This window comes from Hyalella azteca, unplaced genomic scaffold (genome assembly GCF_000764305.2).
Source record: "Hyalella azteca isolate HAZT.00-mixed unplaced genomic scaffold, Hazt_2.0.2 contig4450, whole genome shotgun sequence".
Taxonomy (NCBI): Eukaryota; Metazoa; Arthropoda; class Malacostraca; order Amphipoda; family Hyalellidae; genus Hyalella; species Hyalella azteca.
In genome coordinates, this window is record NW_025934664.1 from 56,395 (window position 1) to 69,574 (window position 13,180).

Below are 13,180 nucleotides of genomic sequence, written 5' to 3' on the forward strand. Positions count from 1 at the left end.
ATGACTATAAGGAATTTGCAGCAAGTAAAAATTCCATTGAAAAGAATCTATTCAAAATTTGGCCAAGATCTTCTCACAGATAAGCAAATAATTTTCAGTGGTTACTAAATTAATTATAGAGTACATTGAAGATAGTGTATTTTTCACTTTATTCTTGCGCAGAGCGTGGCTAGGAAAGAAGCGGCCCGCCGTGAAGCAGAGCAGCAGCATCGGCTGCAGCTGCAGCAGTCTGTGCAGCAGCTGTCAGGCCTGCTGGACGAGGCGTCCAGCTCATCACTCATAATCGCCAGGTACATCCTTATTGTATAGCGGTTTCAGCGTTAGTAGGCCGTAGGCCTGTCGCCGATTCTTAACATCGCAGAACATTCACAGCTTGTTGAGGTCTCGAACTCGCAACTCACTGCTACAATTCTGCTGTTCTTAACCGCCCGGCCTCCTTGCCGATTCTGACCAGAAACTGGCGCACAGAGCTGGGATCGAACCCGCGCCAATCTTGGTACTCTGAACTGTAACCACTGGGCCACCCATGCCCATGGTGCCATGGCTATAAACTAAAAAACTGCGGTGCAACTCATCCATGTAGTATTATGTATTAAAGGGTATTAATACATAATACTGTATGCTGTAATAATACGTTATTCAGATAATCACTCTGTGCGAACACTAAAAATCTCCTTGCATTCCATCTGCTACATGTGCTCTTAATTGGATAATTCCGTACTCATCAATCCTTATCCTTATTGCCTCCTTCATGTCCTGACGTCATGGTGTGCAGCATACATTGCTGTGTGGGTAATGAGCTCAAATGGCAGCTTAACTTTTGAGCATTAAAGGATATCTATAATATTTATTTTCGTAAAAATCGCAATAGGATGCAAGTATGAGCCTTTCTAAGACATTGTTGGGATATAAAAATCAACATTCAACTACTACAGTTGGTGCAAAATTCTTGCATCTGAGCAAGCTCTTAGTGTACTACGACAAAATACTCCGTTAATTTCGTTTCGCTCACCGCCTAAGATTTTATCGCAAAGTAGAAGACCTGAAGTAAAGTGTAGGTACGCTGTTATTTCCCCAGGTCTTTGGATATCCTGAAGAGGACCTTGCAGGAGCTGACGCACGAGGTGACCGTCCTGAACTCCGCCCAACGGACGCTGCTGAGCCACCACGCCAACGCCACCCACCGCGCACACAGCGCCCTCGCCCACCTCGCCCAGGCTGTGAGGGCGCGGCGGTGTAGGGGCGTGGCGGTGTACCCCGCACAACCACATCCCCGCACTTGGTGTAGGGGCGTGTTGGTGTAGGGGCGTGGCGGTGTAGGGGCGTGGCGGGTGTTGGTGAGGGAGCGGGTGTCTGCGGTAATAAAACAGCAAATTTTCCATTGAGATCTGCTGGTAATCATCAACTCCATGCTTTTGTTGTTAGTAAATTTGTTCCGAATTCCAGTTCGAAAATTCAAATTAAAGTACGTATATATATAGTTAGATAATTAAGCGTCAGGGAATGTAAGAATGAAATGTCTTTCATGCAATGAACTAATCGACGAATATTTTTCGACCCTCATAAAGCCAAACTTTTTCATTTCCGTTTTGTAAACAGTTTACATTTCATTGTGAGATGGGACAGGTGACATTTTACGACGTTTCCAGACACTGCAGCAGAACATCACGCAGAGTTTGCAGGAGATGGCTGCTGCAAATCAGCGTCTGCGCTCACAACTCTTGCGTAACTGCGATCAACTTCCTACCAACCCCTCGGATGTGAGTATTTTACCAACTACTTACTGAACATCTTCAATATTGCCTCTTCTCTTCCATAGCTCATTTGTACCGTCAGTTTTAATTGGGTGAAGATCAAGTTTTTACAACCAGGCGGAAATTAATAGCAAAAACTGAATGAAATTGTTATTTATATTTCCACCTAATATTTTTTATCAAACCTCAACTACGGAACTTATAAATACTTCCAACAAATAATCGAATATTTTTACCTTTTGGAAACGCGATACTTTTTCTGGCCCATACATAATTACATGCTGAGTAACGGCAGAGGTACGACGTCGAAGCGTCGTATAGGGAGTGGTAAAATAACTAAAGTAGTCATTATTATATATTAATTATCAATGAGCCTGTAATATATTAGTGTTGTACACGCTGTGCAGTTGCCAGACGCAGAGCGTGTCACGGTAGACGTGGTCGACGCGGTGGGCGCCGTGGGTGACGCGGCAGCTGCTGCAGAGGAAGCCCTAACTCTCATGCGCCGAGCAGCCCGTGGCCAGACCAGCCTCAAGCACAAGGAGGCCCATGAAGCGCTCGTGCTTTGTCAACCAAACCCTTCGATGTGAATTCTATGACAATATTCTAAGCTACCGGGAGTTCAACATACAAGATAATGAGTATATTTTCTAAGGACGTAATTTTTATTGCGTAAAACCCATCGGCAAATAGATGTCCCATCTATTTGCCATCAAACCCATCGGCAAATAGGGTTTGGTTCACAGCAATTTGTGAACCAAACCCTTAAATGTGAATTCTACGACAAAATTCTAACCGGGAATTCAACAGACAGGATAACACGAGTATATTTTTAAAAGAAATCATTTTTATTGCGTAAAACACATCGGCAAATACATGAAAGTATTAGTAAATTAACTTCTCTTTCCTTGAAGTGGAATATGTCAAACTTCAGTCAGTAGGAGTAACAACTTATGATTTTTTCGGACAGGCGTTGGAAAGCAATCTGCATTCCATGTACAATTGGTCTGTAGACTAAGTTTTAACCTAAACATTTGAGACGCTCCTACTGCTTCAATGTTTTCTCTTTCGTTACTTTACCTCGATTGATGTCAAAAACTCTCAGCCACCAGGTAAGACACTCACTGAGGATAAAATATCAACTTACTTTGAATGATAAAGGATTTTATTACCAGAAAAAGCTTCTGTGTAACCACAAACGAACGTACTTCTAGCAAAGTCTAAAATAAATTATTGATGATACATGGCGTTTTGTTCAGAATTGTTACATAAACCAAGCGGCATTCATTTTTCAGATGCGTATCAATATAATTGATAAATAAATTCATATTTACATAGAAGCTAAATAGTTTAGGACTACATGCAGAGTTCTCTCGGGGGCGGAACGCAGGGAACATACGAGAATTTATCACTGCAAAATTGTTCACGGTCGCTCTCTTGGAGTTGATTGATTTGAGAGTAGCGTTCGTCATCTGGGGATGCTGCGGCTGACGTCGAGGAATGTGTAGAAGAGACAGGAAACGATGCAGTCTGAGAACCAACAACACTTCCATTTCCATCAGCGGCTGCAGTAGCCGACATTGAACCTCCAAATACAGAGCCTTGCTGAACTGCAGTCGTATTGGAATTTCCGAAAATGGAAGACGTGGAAGAAAATGTGGCGCTACCAAAGACAGATTGAGTGGTGCTTGGGGCGGAAGAAAATTGTGTACTTCCCGCGGACGATGCGCCGCCAAACAAAGAAAATGTTTGACTTTGTAATGACGGATCGACAGATGAAAAAATACTCTTACTCCCACCTTGGAGCGAGGTAGACCCAGATCCTCCGAAAACATTAGATGTAGCACCAGTGGAAGCCTGGCCGAAAACAGCGGACGGAGCGTTCGCAATTCCTTCATTTGAATTCTGGTCGGTGTTTGAGGATCCAAAAATATTTGATGATGCTGCAGGATTACCAAAAGGAGATGCAGTTACGGCAGACGCTGGTGCACCAAAAAGAGAACTTCCTGCATTAGAAGAAGGGGCAGAGAATACTGAACCTCCTGATGCAGAGGGTTGTGTCCCAAACACTGAATTGGACGCGTTGTCACCACCAAAAACACTGCTCTTTGCACCGATCACGCTGCCAAAAAGTGAATTCGAGTTAGTGTTTGTGGAGGTACCCCCAAATAGCGAACTGCCTGCAGTACTTGAATGAGGCATGGCATTGGAGTCAAAGATGGACGTCCCGCTCGGTGCACCAAATAGACTGGGCTTAACAGCATCAGACATGCCAAAGGCAGAACTTCCGCTGGATCCAAAAATAGACGTGGTTTGCTGCGGTGCACCGAATAGACCAGCCCCAGCTGATGAACCCAGGCTGCCAAAAGCTGAGCTTGAACCAAAAGTATTTGTAGTTTGAGGTTTACTAAAAAGAGACATTCCAGGCCTGTCAATGGCAGATGAACTAGACCCAAAAAGACTGTTAGAGTTAGAGGTTGTTGAAGCTGCACCGAATGTACTCGACGTCGCCCCAAACACAGAGCCTTGTGGCTTTCCAAATAGGCTTGTGGTGGAACTGGAGTTGCTCATTGAACCAGCAGCTGCGTCAACCTTGTGTGCCTTGTTGAACAATTCTCGCTGGAAAAGATAGAAGATACATTCATTGATAAACATGGATGTATGACACACAATTGTGGTTCCTATAATTTACGTACCTACTCAGTTATTATACACAATATCTCACAATTAATAGGTTTAAATTAATCTCAAGTTGAAACAAGATGAGACTTTTCACTACGAAATAAAGCATAATTACCAGCACTTGAACGGCTTCTGCAGTACCACTTCGGAAGGCATCTCTCAGCTGTTTGTGTCGTGCCATCTTTTCAGATAACATTTTTTGCTGAAAGATATTGTTTTATGAAAGTAAATAGATATATATCTGCTTATTTTATGTTGGATTTCATACTAAGAATGGTTTACAATTTGCTGACAGGCTCCAGATTTTGATTTGGGTAAGAGCACTATGTTTAAAATCGAACATGCATCTTTCTCCTTGATTTCTTAAATTGTTGAAAATATTGTTCTGGTTTTGTTAATATTTCATATAACTATCAATAAGAGTTAGTTTGTTTGCGTGTCTGGAGCCTGGCGCCACAATTTACAGATATTGTCTGGGCATGCGAGCGCAATAATCTTTGTGTTGAGATATTACCCGGAAGTGAACACTAATAATAAGTAAGAGGATAGTCTCGCAGTAAGAGGATAGTCTCGCAGTAAGAGAATAGTCTCGCAGTAAGAGGATAGTCTCGCAGCAAGAGGATAGTCTCGCAGTAAGAGAATAGTCTCGCAGTAAGAGAATAGTCTCGCAGTAAGAGACAGTAAGAGGATAGTCTCACAGTAAGAGAATAGTCTCGCAGTAAGAGGATAGTCTCACAGCAAGAGGATAGTCTCGCAGTAAGAGGATAGTCTCGGATGGTGGCAGAATGCAGGATGACGAGATTCGGTAGGGTGGTACTTGGGAAGCTGGAATTCAAGGTGGAGGTATTGGAGATGGTGAGATTCGCGATGAATTATAAAAAAAAAATAAAAAAAATTATTAAACCCTTCAGCAATCAATTTTCTTTCAATTCAAAAATACCACATTGCATGAATAGCACATTGCTGAAAATTGTTCCTTGAAAAATAATTGATAGCTGACATTCGAGCCACCTGATTCATCCAACTGGACAAATGATCTTTATACATAACATAAACATATACAGTTTTGACAGGTAACATAAATATTAAACTCAATGCTAAAGGGTCAATGAGGTCGAGATTTTAGAACAGCATGGATTATTTATCTATTCAGGGCAATGCGGTTTTGGACTAATCTGGAAAATGTTGGCTCATGAATCAGCTCGTGTTTGGGCAGGTTTCTAAAATTGCAGGAGGTGTAGAGCATGCAAGAACCGGGCTAACCAGCTACATTAAAATATTAAAATTATGATAAAAAAATGAGCATAGAATGAAGTGAAACATTATGCTGTGCATTCTCATATTATTAGTACTGAGACATGTTAGGACATATTATTCATCAACACTGCCAGTTCAAAAGAAAACGAATAAGTGTGGACAATTTGCAATAGTTTTCAGTTATATCATATAATCAGATATTTTAAGCCTAAAGTTTTATACCATATTAGCTTCTAAAATAATTAGCAAAAGCGTCTTGAAGCATTCAAGTGGGTATACATTCAAAACCACAGTGATAAATTTTGAGTTGCATGTGTAATACGGTCTTCAAACCTGGTAACAAGATCACAAGGTATAACATAATGCAATGCCAGCCAATCTATGATAAAGAGACGGTTATATTTGCTCTGTTAATAAACATATTTGGCTCCTTACACTTGAATCAACACAAGTAATCATTGTGACAAGACCTCAGTTTGGCCATGAAAAGCAACTTTTCCTAGCAGGCAGAATGCTTGCCTTATTCCCTAAGTATATTCAACTCAATGAAAAAATCAATACAAGACTATTGGAGATATTAAATTAGTAATAGGTTTAATATATCAAAAAATAATGGTGAGACAAGACCAAATCTTCTAATCCATTGCTACTTCTACTAATCTTCTAATCCATTTCATTATACGTGTGAACAGAAACCTCTAAAAACTGACACATTTTAAGACATGCTCATGTAAAGCCTCTCTATGCATTAACAAAACAAAGAGTAGAGAACTGCTCATTGCAATAGAACTCACATATTCCTGCATGGCAGCAGGATCAGTCTTGGCAGCATAAGCAGCAACTCTGAGCTCTTCACAGGACGTGTCTTCAAAACCAGGGATGAGAGGAAAGTCTTTGATGGGACACAGCACCGACAGCTGCCACAGACCAGCCCCTTCCCATGTGCTCATCTCGCCTGCCACTTGCTTGCTGAGGAAAACCTTAAATCAACAGCTTTGCTACAGCTACATGCAATATAGGTATATATAATATATATATATATATATGAAAATTGTTAAATAATATATATATATATAATGCTCATTAAATATATAATAGATGAAACTGAGATCTTCTCATTTATTATTTGATAGATCACAACATGAATTATAATCAGTCAAATAAATTACTTGAGTCTTATGCAGGCAAATTACCATACATGGCTACATGGTCTCACACATTATTCAAGGTAACTTAAAAAATGAAGGTTAAATAAAAATGAATTAAATTTAAGTTAGATAGTTACCCTTTACATTTGCATAATTTAATTTTAACAATATAGAATAATTTAGCAATGTGACTGCATTTAATGAATTATTTAACTGTGCTATACGTACTTTTCCAATGTGCAAATTTGTGAAAAATTTAAATGGGCAAATATAATTCATAATTTTTCATATATTCTGATACTAGTTCAAGAAATTGTCATCTCTGCATATATTTATCCTGACCCGCAAAAGGTTTAAGATGGCACTGAACTTAAAAGAAACTAATGTTTCATTCTTTATTCCTTATATTTTGCTTTTATAATCTATTGAGGAGATAATATATACCTACATTCTTAAAAATTTCTCTATTAATTATCTTCTTCAGCATTATTGCACAAAAATCATATTTATGAGTGGATGTCTGGTCTGATCAGAGGTAAAGCCTTGGCCCTTCAGCCAAATACTAGGATGATATACCGGTACCTGAAAATATTCATGGCATTTTCATGCAATTGGGGAGATATTACCTATAACCTACCTGTCCTACCACACATTCAGGCTTGCACGAGCGCATTTTATAGGTGCGGTCAGTAATTCTGTAGGTTATACCATTAAAAGATAGATTAAATTATATCAAAGAAGTAACTTGCTATAATAAGAACTATATATTACTCATAAAGGATAAAATTCAAAATGAGCCACTTCAATTGAAATTGATCTCCTTTACTAAAGGAAAAGAAATTCAGCTCAGAATGCAGGTACTCACACAAACTCAGTGAACTTTTCATTAGAAGCTGCATTGCTGGACATTCCAGAGGCTGTTGTACCTGTCAATATATGAGAAACATTGAATCAAATAGCTTCAACCTAATTAGTTGAACCAAAAATTAGGTAGAAATTTCCTACTTAATTCTAAAATCTTGATATTTTCAATAGCTTTAGAAGTTTGGAATGTGATGGCTCAAAACTGGCACTATGATTGCAGTTAGCAGCTCAGAATGTTATGATTGCAGTTAGCACTATGATTGCATTTAGCAGCTCAGCTCAGCTATATTTGTATATCTTCCAAGCCTGCTTCATCCTAATTTGTATTAGCATCTATTTACAGTATGATTATTGAGAAATTTAATACGAGTAGATCTGCACTCTGCACTTATTAACAGTAGCAGCCAAGTGATCCAAACAGCAATCTTCAACAGCCTACTTGCCATGATCAGGAAGATGTGCCAGGTGCGCGGGAATTTATTTTGTCATTTTAACGACCTGCGCGGTGCGCCGTACTACGTTGGTAAAAAAATGCGCCGTGCGCGGTACTTTAGAAAGCTAAAATAGTTCTACTATTTTAGTCGACAATATACGCAAGTATATTGACTACGCGAGTCGAACTGACAATAATAAAATGTAAGACATGTCCGGGTTACTTCTGACTCTTCCGGTTGTCCGCCTTGTCGGACACGTTTTCTAGCATGGTAATCACCAAGATCACTGTCCGAGCATGGTGAAGATTTGAAGACCAATGTACGTTGACGCAAATTGCGGGGTTGTGATGAATCACTGGATCCACTTGCAGATGATGTATGTCGATGATGCACAGGGACAGATTTGCTTTGCTTGTTATTCTTTCTTGTACACCTAAGAGGAGATCCCTTCTTTGCTCCATGGGTGGCATAATGAGACCTGTATTTACTTGAACTTGGTGAGGTCTCTAGTTCCGAGTTATCTTGAGGCTCTGAGTAATGGTCAACTCTTCTGCTTCTAGAGGATTGCCTTGAATGTACACGTTTTTTCTCACGTGCATTCGAAGTCGTGACAAGCTTTTTGTTGGCCTCTTCAGAGGATGACTGTGATTCACCACTGGGAGGACTAGACGTTGGCCTGGCTCGTCTCGGTAAGTCAAATATGGTCTTCAATTTGGGTTTGGCACCAGTGATTGCTGGATCATTAAGTTCATTCACTTGATCCCCCTGTGTCAGCACTGGCTTGATTGTTAGAGAAGCCAAGGTCTTCTGAAGCTTGTTTATGCACCTCTGTGAAGTGGGTGAAAGATCCTGAAGATGCGCATGAAAGTTTTCCATTACAGTTGCAATGTATTGGCAAGTATCCTGGATGTCATCATCCGAGTTGCATCCTGTAGCTCTCTTCACCATGGTAGGCATGGCCGAAGCACCTTCCAGCTGGGTAGAAGAAACATCTTCACCACCCTTGTCAGTCATTTTAGGAAATTGAAAAGACAGTTACTTTATTAGAAGGCACAATACAGAATTTATCCCTAAGTAGACATAGGCTCTATTCTCACAAGACTATCAATAATAACTATGACTATCAATAATTAATAGGTATCAACATGAAATACTAATAGTGAGGGAAACTGGCTATTCTTGAAAACTCGGCTCCCAAAGCTATTCCAGGTAAATTGCCCCTAGGGTCCCATTGTGGCAATTGAACTACCGGGTCTGGGGAGGTAATTGAGCTCCCGGGTCTGGGGAGGTAATTGAGCTCCCGGGTCTGGGGAGGTAATTGAGCTCCCGGGTCTGGGCACCAAATTATGTTGCGGTCCGGTCAACAGGGGTTCACAAAAGCTATGTGAAGATTAGCTCAATCACCCTAAGCTACAATACCTAGCTAAGCCTACCTCCAACCTGGAGAGCAAATTTGGGACAATGAAACAGGTCATTCCCAAACAACACTATACTTAAGCTAAGAACACAGTCAAGGGCCATTAGTACAAGATAATCCCGAGGGCACCAAATATCCTTCACAGGATAAGCTAGGCAACCACCCTCCAGAGGAAAATCCCGGAGAGGTGACTGCAGTATTACGTTCAAGAGCCGAATTGTACAAAATGGTCCAACTTTGCGGTAAACAATAATTTTGAACAGAACATCCTAACCTGTGACACAAGGGAATCAAAATTACAGTACGATACGCAATAGCCTAGATGCCTTGGTTGGCACGGAGACAAATAAAGGTCCTGGAAAGGAGAGCACAATAAGAAATGGTGGTGATTCCTCAACTGTAGACTAGCACAGTAAGAGCACTCTTTACCTGGTCCATGGATCACCCTGATGTATAGCACTAATGCGGTGTAGTTACATCACTCTCATAGACACCACAGGCACACCCAAGCACTCCCCCTCACAACAACATCCCAGGTACTCACCGGTCTGGTAGAAGGGTTCCACAGAAGGTTACTGCTGTCTCTTATACACATCTAGATGTGTATAAGAGACAGATGCTACACTTTAAACATGAGGATAAGGCAGAAGCACTTGAACTTGTCAGACATTGCATAAAGTTGCATGCTCTAACTAGTGAATTATTGATGGAGAACAACAACACCTGAAACAAATACAAGGGAAGGAAACATTCATTAATAATAACAGTCACAAAAGCCCTAAATTAAATGGAAAGAGCAAACCATATTAGGAAGCATAACCTAAAGTAAGAAATACACCAAAGTGCCAGGAATGAAGAGTAAGAACCTAATAATCTAAGATTAAGCAAGAGGAGCAATATGCTCCTCTTCACACCTCCCCTACAAGTGCTGACCAACGGGAGCACGAACAACCAACAGCTGAGTTTCAACTGAACAAATAGCACACAAACCCACATATATTGACCAATACAAATACTCAAACACTTAATAATAAAACTAGATCATAAATTTGTTCCTTGTCTTGATGGATTTTCTTGACCTACTATACAGATGAATCATCAAGAGTACCTTGGGAAGAATCCGTGCAGGGACTTGAGGTTGGTAAATTTCTAAGGGAAGGTCGGTGAAGATCATGGTCAAGAGCACGTCTCCTCCTCCTGTATTCTCCAATGATATCCTTGGCTTCTTCTAATGATCTTCGCACTGGGCTCAAGCTTATTCTTCGGGGTGGCCTTCGAAGTCTCAACAGAGGTACATTTGGTGGAGTTCCCGCAAATCCACTGAATTCGGCTAAGGAATCCACATGCAATTGCTCAGGTTGGGGAGAAGGATGCAGTGTCATTTCCCCATGTACCTCAGTTTGCACCTCAGGAGTCACAACTGCAACTCCCACTTCCTGAGGACTTGATATGGGGATGACTCTCTCTTCATGTGCAGGAGGGGCCTCTTCAGGAGAGGTCACCAAGAGCAGCTGATTGTCAGAAACAACAATTTCAGCTGCAGTCTTTACAGGTGAAGCAATTTCCAGAGAGTCCACTGAATACTTAGTGGACTGAAGTGGTTCTAACAAACTGTTGTTGTGCTCCTCAACCCACTGAAGGGTCTCAGTTACCACTTCCAATACTGATTCAAGAACAGAATTCACAGATAGTATCTGGCACTCATTCAGGAAAGTCTTTGACTTGCTTGATATTCTACTTAATCGAGATTCACCTAAACTAGGTATTTCTAGCGCATGGGTTCTTTCATCAACAGGAGTCGAGTGGCTGGGCCCCCCAACATGGGCTATGGTCTCAGGCTTGACCTGTGGTGTGCTTTGCTGACTTTCAGCGCAGCTGAGATCTTCTGAAGGCTGTGAGACTGATTCACTACCAGACAAGGTAGGAGATGAACACCTAACTTCAGTTTGGGATGTCCTAGCCACTCATTTACTCAAGGATCCTTCCAACAAAGGTGATGCAAAGCCAGAGAAATCCACATCTGAACTTGACTGGGATGATGAAGAGGACAATGGCAGAAGGATGCTTCTCAATTTAACGTCTTCATCAGTGCTAGAATCTTTGGGAATGTCAAGTTTGCCCTGCCGTGCTACAAGTTCTTTAAAGCTAGCATGGTCCAGTAGATATTGAGGAACTGCCACCCAGGGTTTTAGCTGAGAATGGTGGACCTTGCACTGCTTTGGCATAGGAAGATCAATTGTTTGTATTACATACGTTACTCCATTTTGATTAACTTGAGAGATCTTGTAAGGGCCTTCATATCGAGGCTTGAATTTGTTGACAGTTGAATGGCCCATCAACTGGACTTTCTTAAGCACAAGCTCTCCAACATTAAAGGGAGAAAATGAAGGATGTCCTACTTTCCACTTGTCTTGCATTTCCTTGGGAAGAAGAGGAGTCCCCTTCAAGATGTGAGCATCTTTTATTAGGTAATCAGAAGGAGACGTGCCAATTTTGGAATGCCAAGCATTGTTGTATGAGATCACTGCTTTAGGCAGATGATCTACCCAGTGAGAAGGGTTTTCATGGCTGAGGCACCTCAACATCTCAGAAACTGTTCGGTTAGCTCGTTCTACAAGCCCATTTGATGAGGGTTTATATGGGGTGGAAAACGCATGCTAGATATCATACTTATCAAGTACAGATTCAAAGCAAGGAGAGGTGAATTCTCTTCCATTGTCAGTTAGCAGACGTTTTGGTATCATTGGAAAATTTACAAGAACTTGATGCTCCAACAGAAAGGCTAGATGGTCAGGTTTTTTATTCCGGATGGGGACTGCCGCCATCCACTTAGAACCATGATCGACACAAACCAGGCAGCCAATGTGGCCAGAACGAGAGGGTGGTAATTGGATCAAATCAGCGGCTACCAACTCAAATGGCTTAGGAGCCACTATTTTCAGCATGGGTGGCTGTACTAGCTGTGTACCAATCTTGAACTTCTGGCACAACTCACAGGAGTAACAGACATCTTGAGCAACCTTGGTCAATGAGGGATGCCACAAGACAGACTGGAGCATCTTGATCAGCTTATTTCGTCCAGGATGTGCACGTTTATAGTGCATAGCCAAACCTATCTCAACCAGAAAGTGGAAAGGAACAACTAGCTTGAAATCCGAGGAGGTTTTGTACCACAGCAGGTTGTCTAAGGTGCACAAAAANAGCTAAGAACAAAGCCAAGAGCTATTGGTACAGGATAAACCCTAGGGCACAGGATAAGCTAGGCAACCATCCTCCAGAGGAAAATCCCTCAGGGGTGACTGCAGTATTCTGTCCAAGAGCCAAATTTTACAATATGGTCCAACTTTGGGGTAAACAATAATTTTAAACAGAACATCCTAACCTGTGACACAAGGGAATCAAAATTACAGTAAGATAAGCAATAGTCTATAAGTCTTGGTTGGCATGGAGACACATGAGACAAATAAAGGTCATGGAAAGGAGAGCACAATAAGAAATGGCGGTGATTCCTCAACAGTTGACTAGCACAGTAAGAGCACTCTTTACCTAAGGTGCACAAAAACTGAGCATGAGGCCGGAAACGAGTGAGAGCTCCATCCTTCCATAAAGGAGGTGGATGGTGGT

General features: G+C 41.3%; 2 protein-coding genes across 2 annotated transcripts; one reads left to right on the plus strand and one right to left on the minus strand.

The window, feature by feature from the left end:
• On the plus strand, positions 1-2,996 carry LOC108670737. The gene is made up of 5 exons (XM_018158228.1): positions 1-24; positions 163-290; positions 1,079-1,220; positions 1,650-1,760; positions 2,162-2,996. The coding sequence occupies exons 1-5, from the start codon at positions 1-3 to the stop codon at positions 2,342-2,344; spliced, it is 588 nt and encodes a 195-aa protein (XP_018013717.1). The 3' UTR covers positions 2,345-2,996.
• LOC108670746 (nuclear pore complex protein DDB_G0274915) lies at positions 2,902-7,786 on the minus strand. The gene is made up of 4 exons (XM_018158242.2): positions 7,707-7,786; positions 6,488-6,662; positions 4,552-4,638; positions 2,902-4,373 (listed from the first exon to the last, which is right to left on the minus strand). The coding sequence occupies exons 1-4, from the start codon at positions 7,748-7,750 to the stop codon at positions 3,111-3,113; spliced, it is 1,569 nt and encodes a 522-aa protein (XP_018013731.1). The 5' UTR covers positions 7,751-7,786; the 3' UTR covers positions 2,902-3,110.
• Between the last annotated feature and the right edge of the window lie 5,394 nt (positions 7,787-13,180).

What these genes read in the sequence shown, in the direction of transcription:
- LOC108670737 (XM_018158228.1), top strand. Translation starts at nt 1, where the DNA reads ATGACTATAAGGAATTTGCAGCAA. An exon ending in CTATAAGGAATTTGCAGCAA is followed by an intron (nt 25 to 162) that starts GTAAAAATTCCA and finishes ATTCTTGCGCAG; the next exon opens with AGCGTGGCTAGGAAAGAAGC. An exon ending in TCGCCCACCTCGCCCAGGCT is followed by an intron (nt 1,221 to 1,649) that starts GTGAGGGCGCGG and finishes CGACGTTTCCAG; the next exon opens with ACACTGCAGCAGAACATCAC.
- LOC108670746 (XM_018158242.2), bottom strand. Translation starts at nt 7,750, where the DNA reads ATGTCCAGCAATGCAGCTTCTAATGAAAAGTTCACTGAGTTTGT. An exon ending in CTGCTGCCATGCAGGAATAT is followed by an intron (nt 4,639 to 6,487) that starts GTGAGTTCTATT and finishes AATATCTTTCAG; the next exon opens with CAAAAAATGTTATCTGAAAA. An exon ending in CAGAAGCCGTTCAAGTGCTG is followed by an intron (nt 4,374 to 4,551) that starts GTAATTATGCTT and finishes TATCTTTTCCAG; the next exon opens with CGAGAATTGTTCAACAAGGC.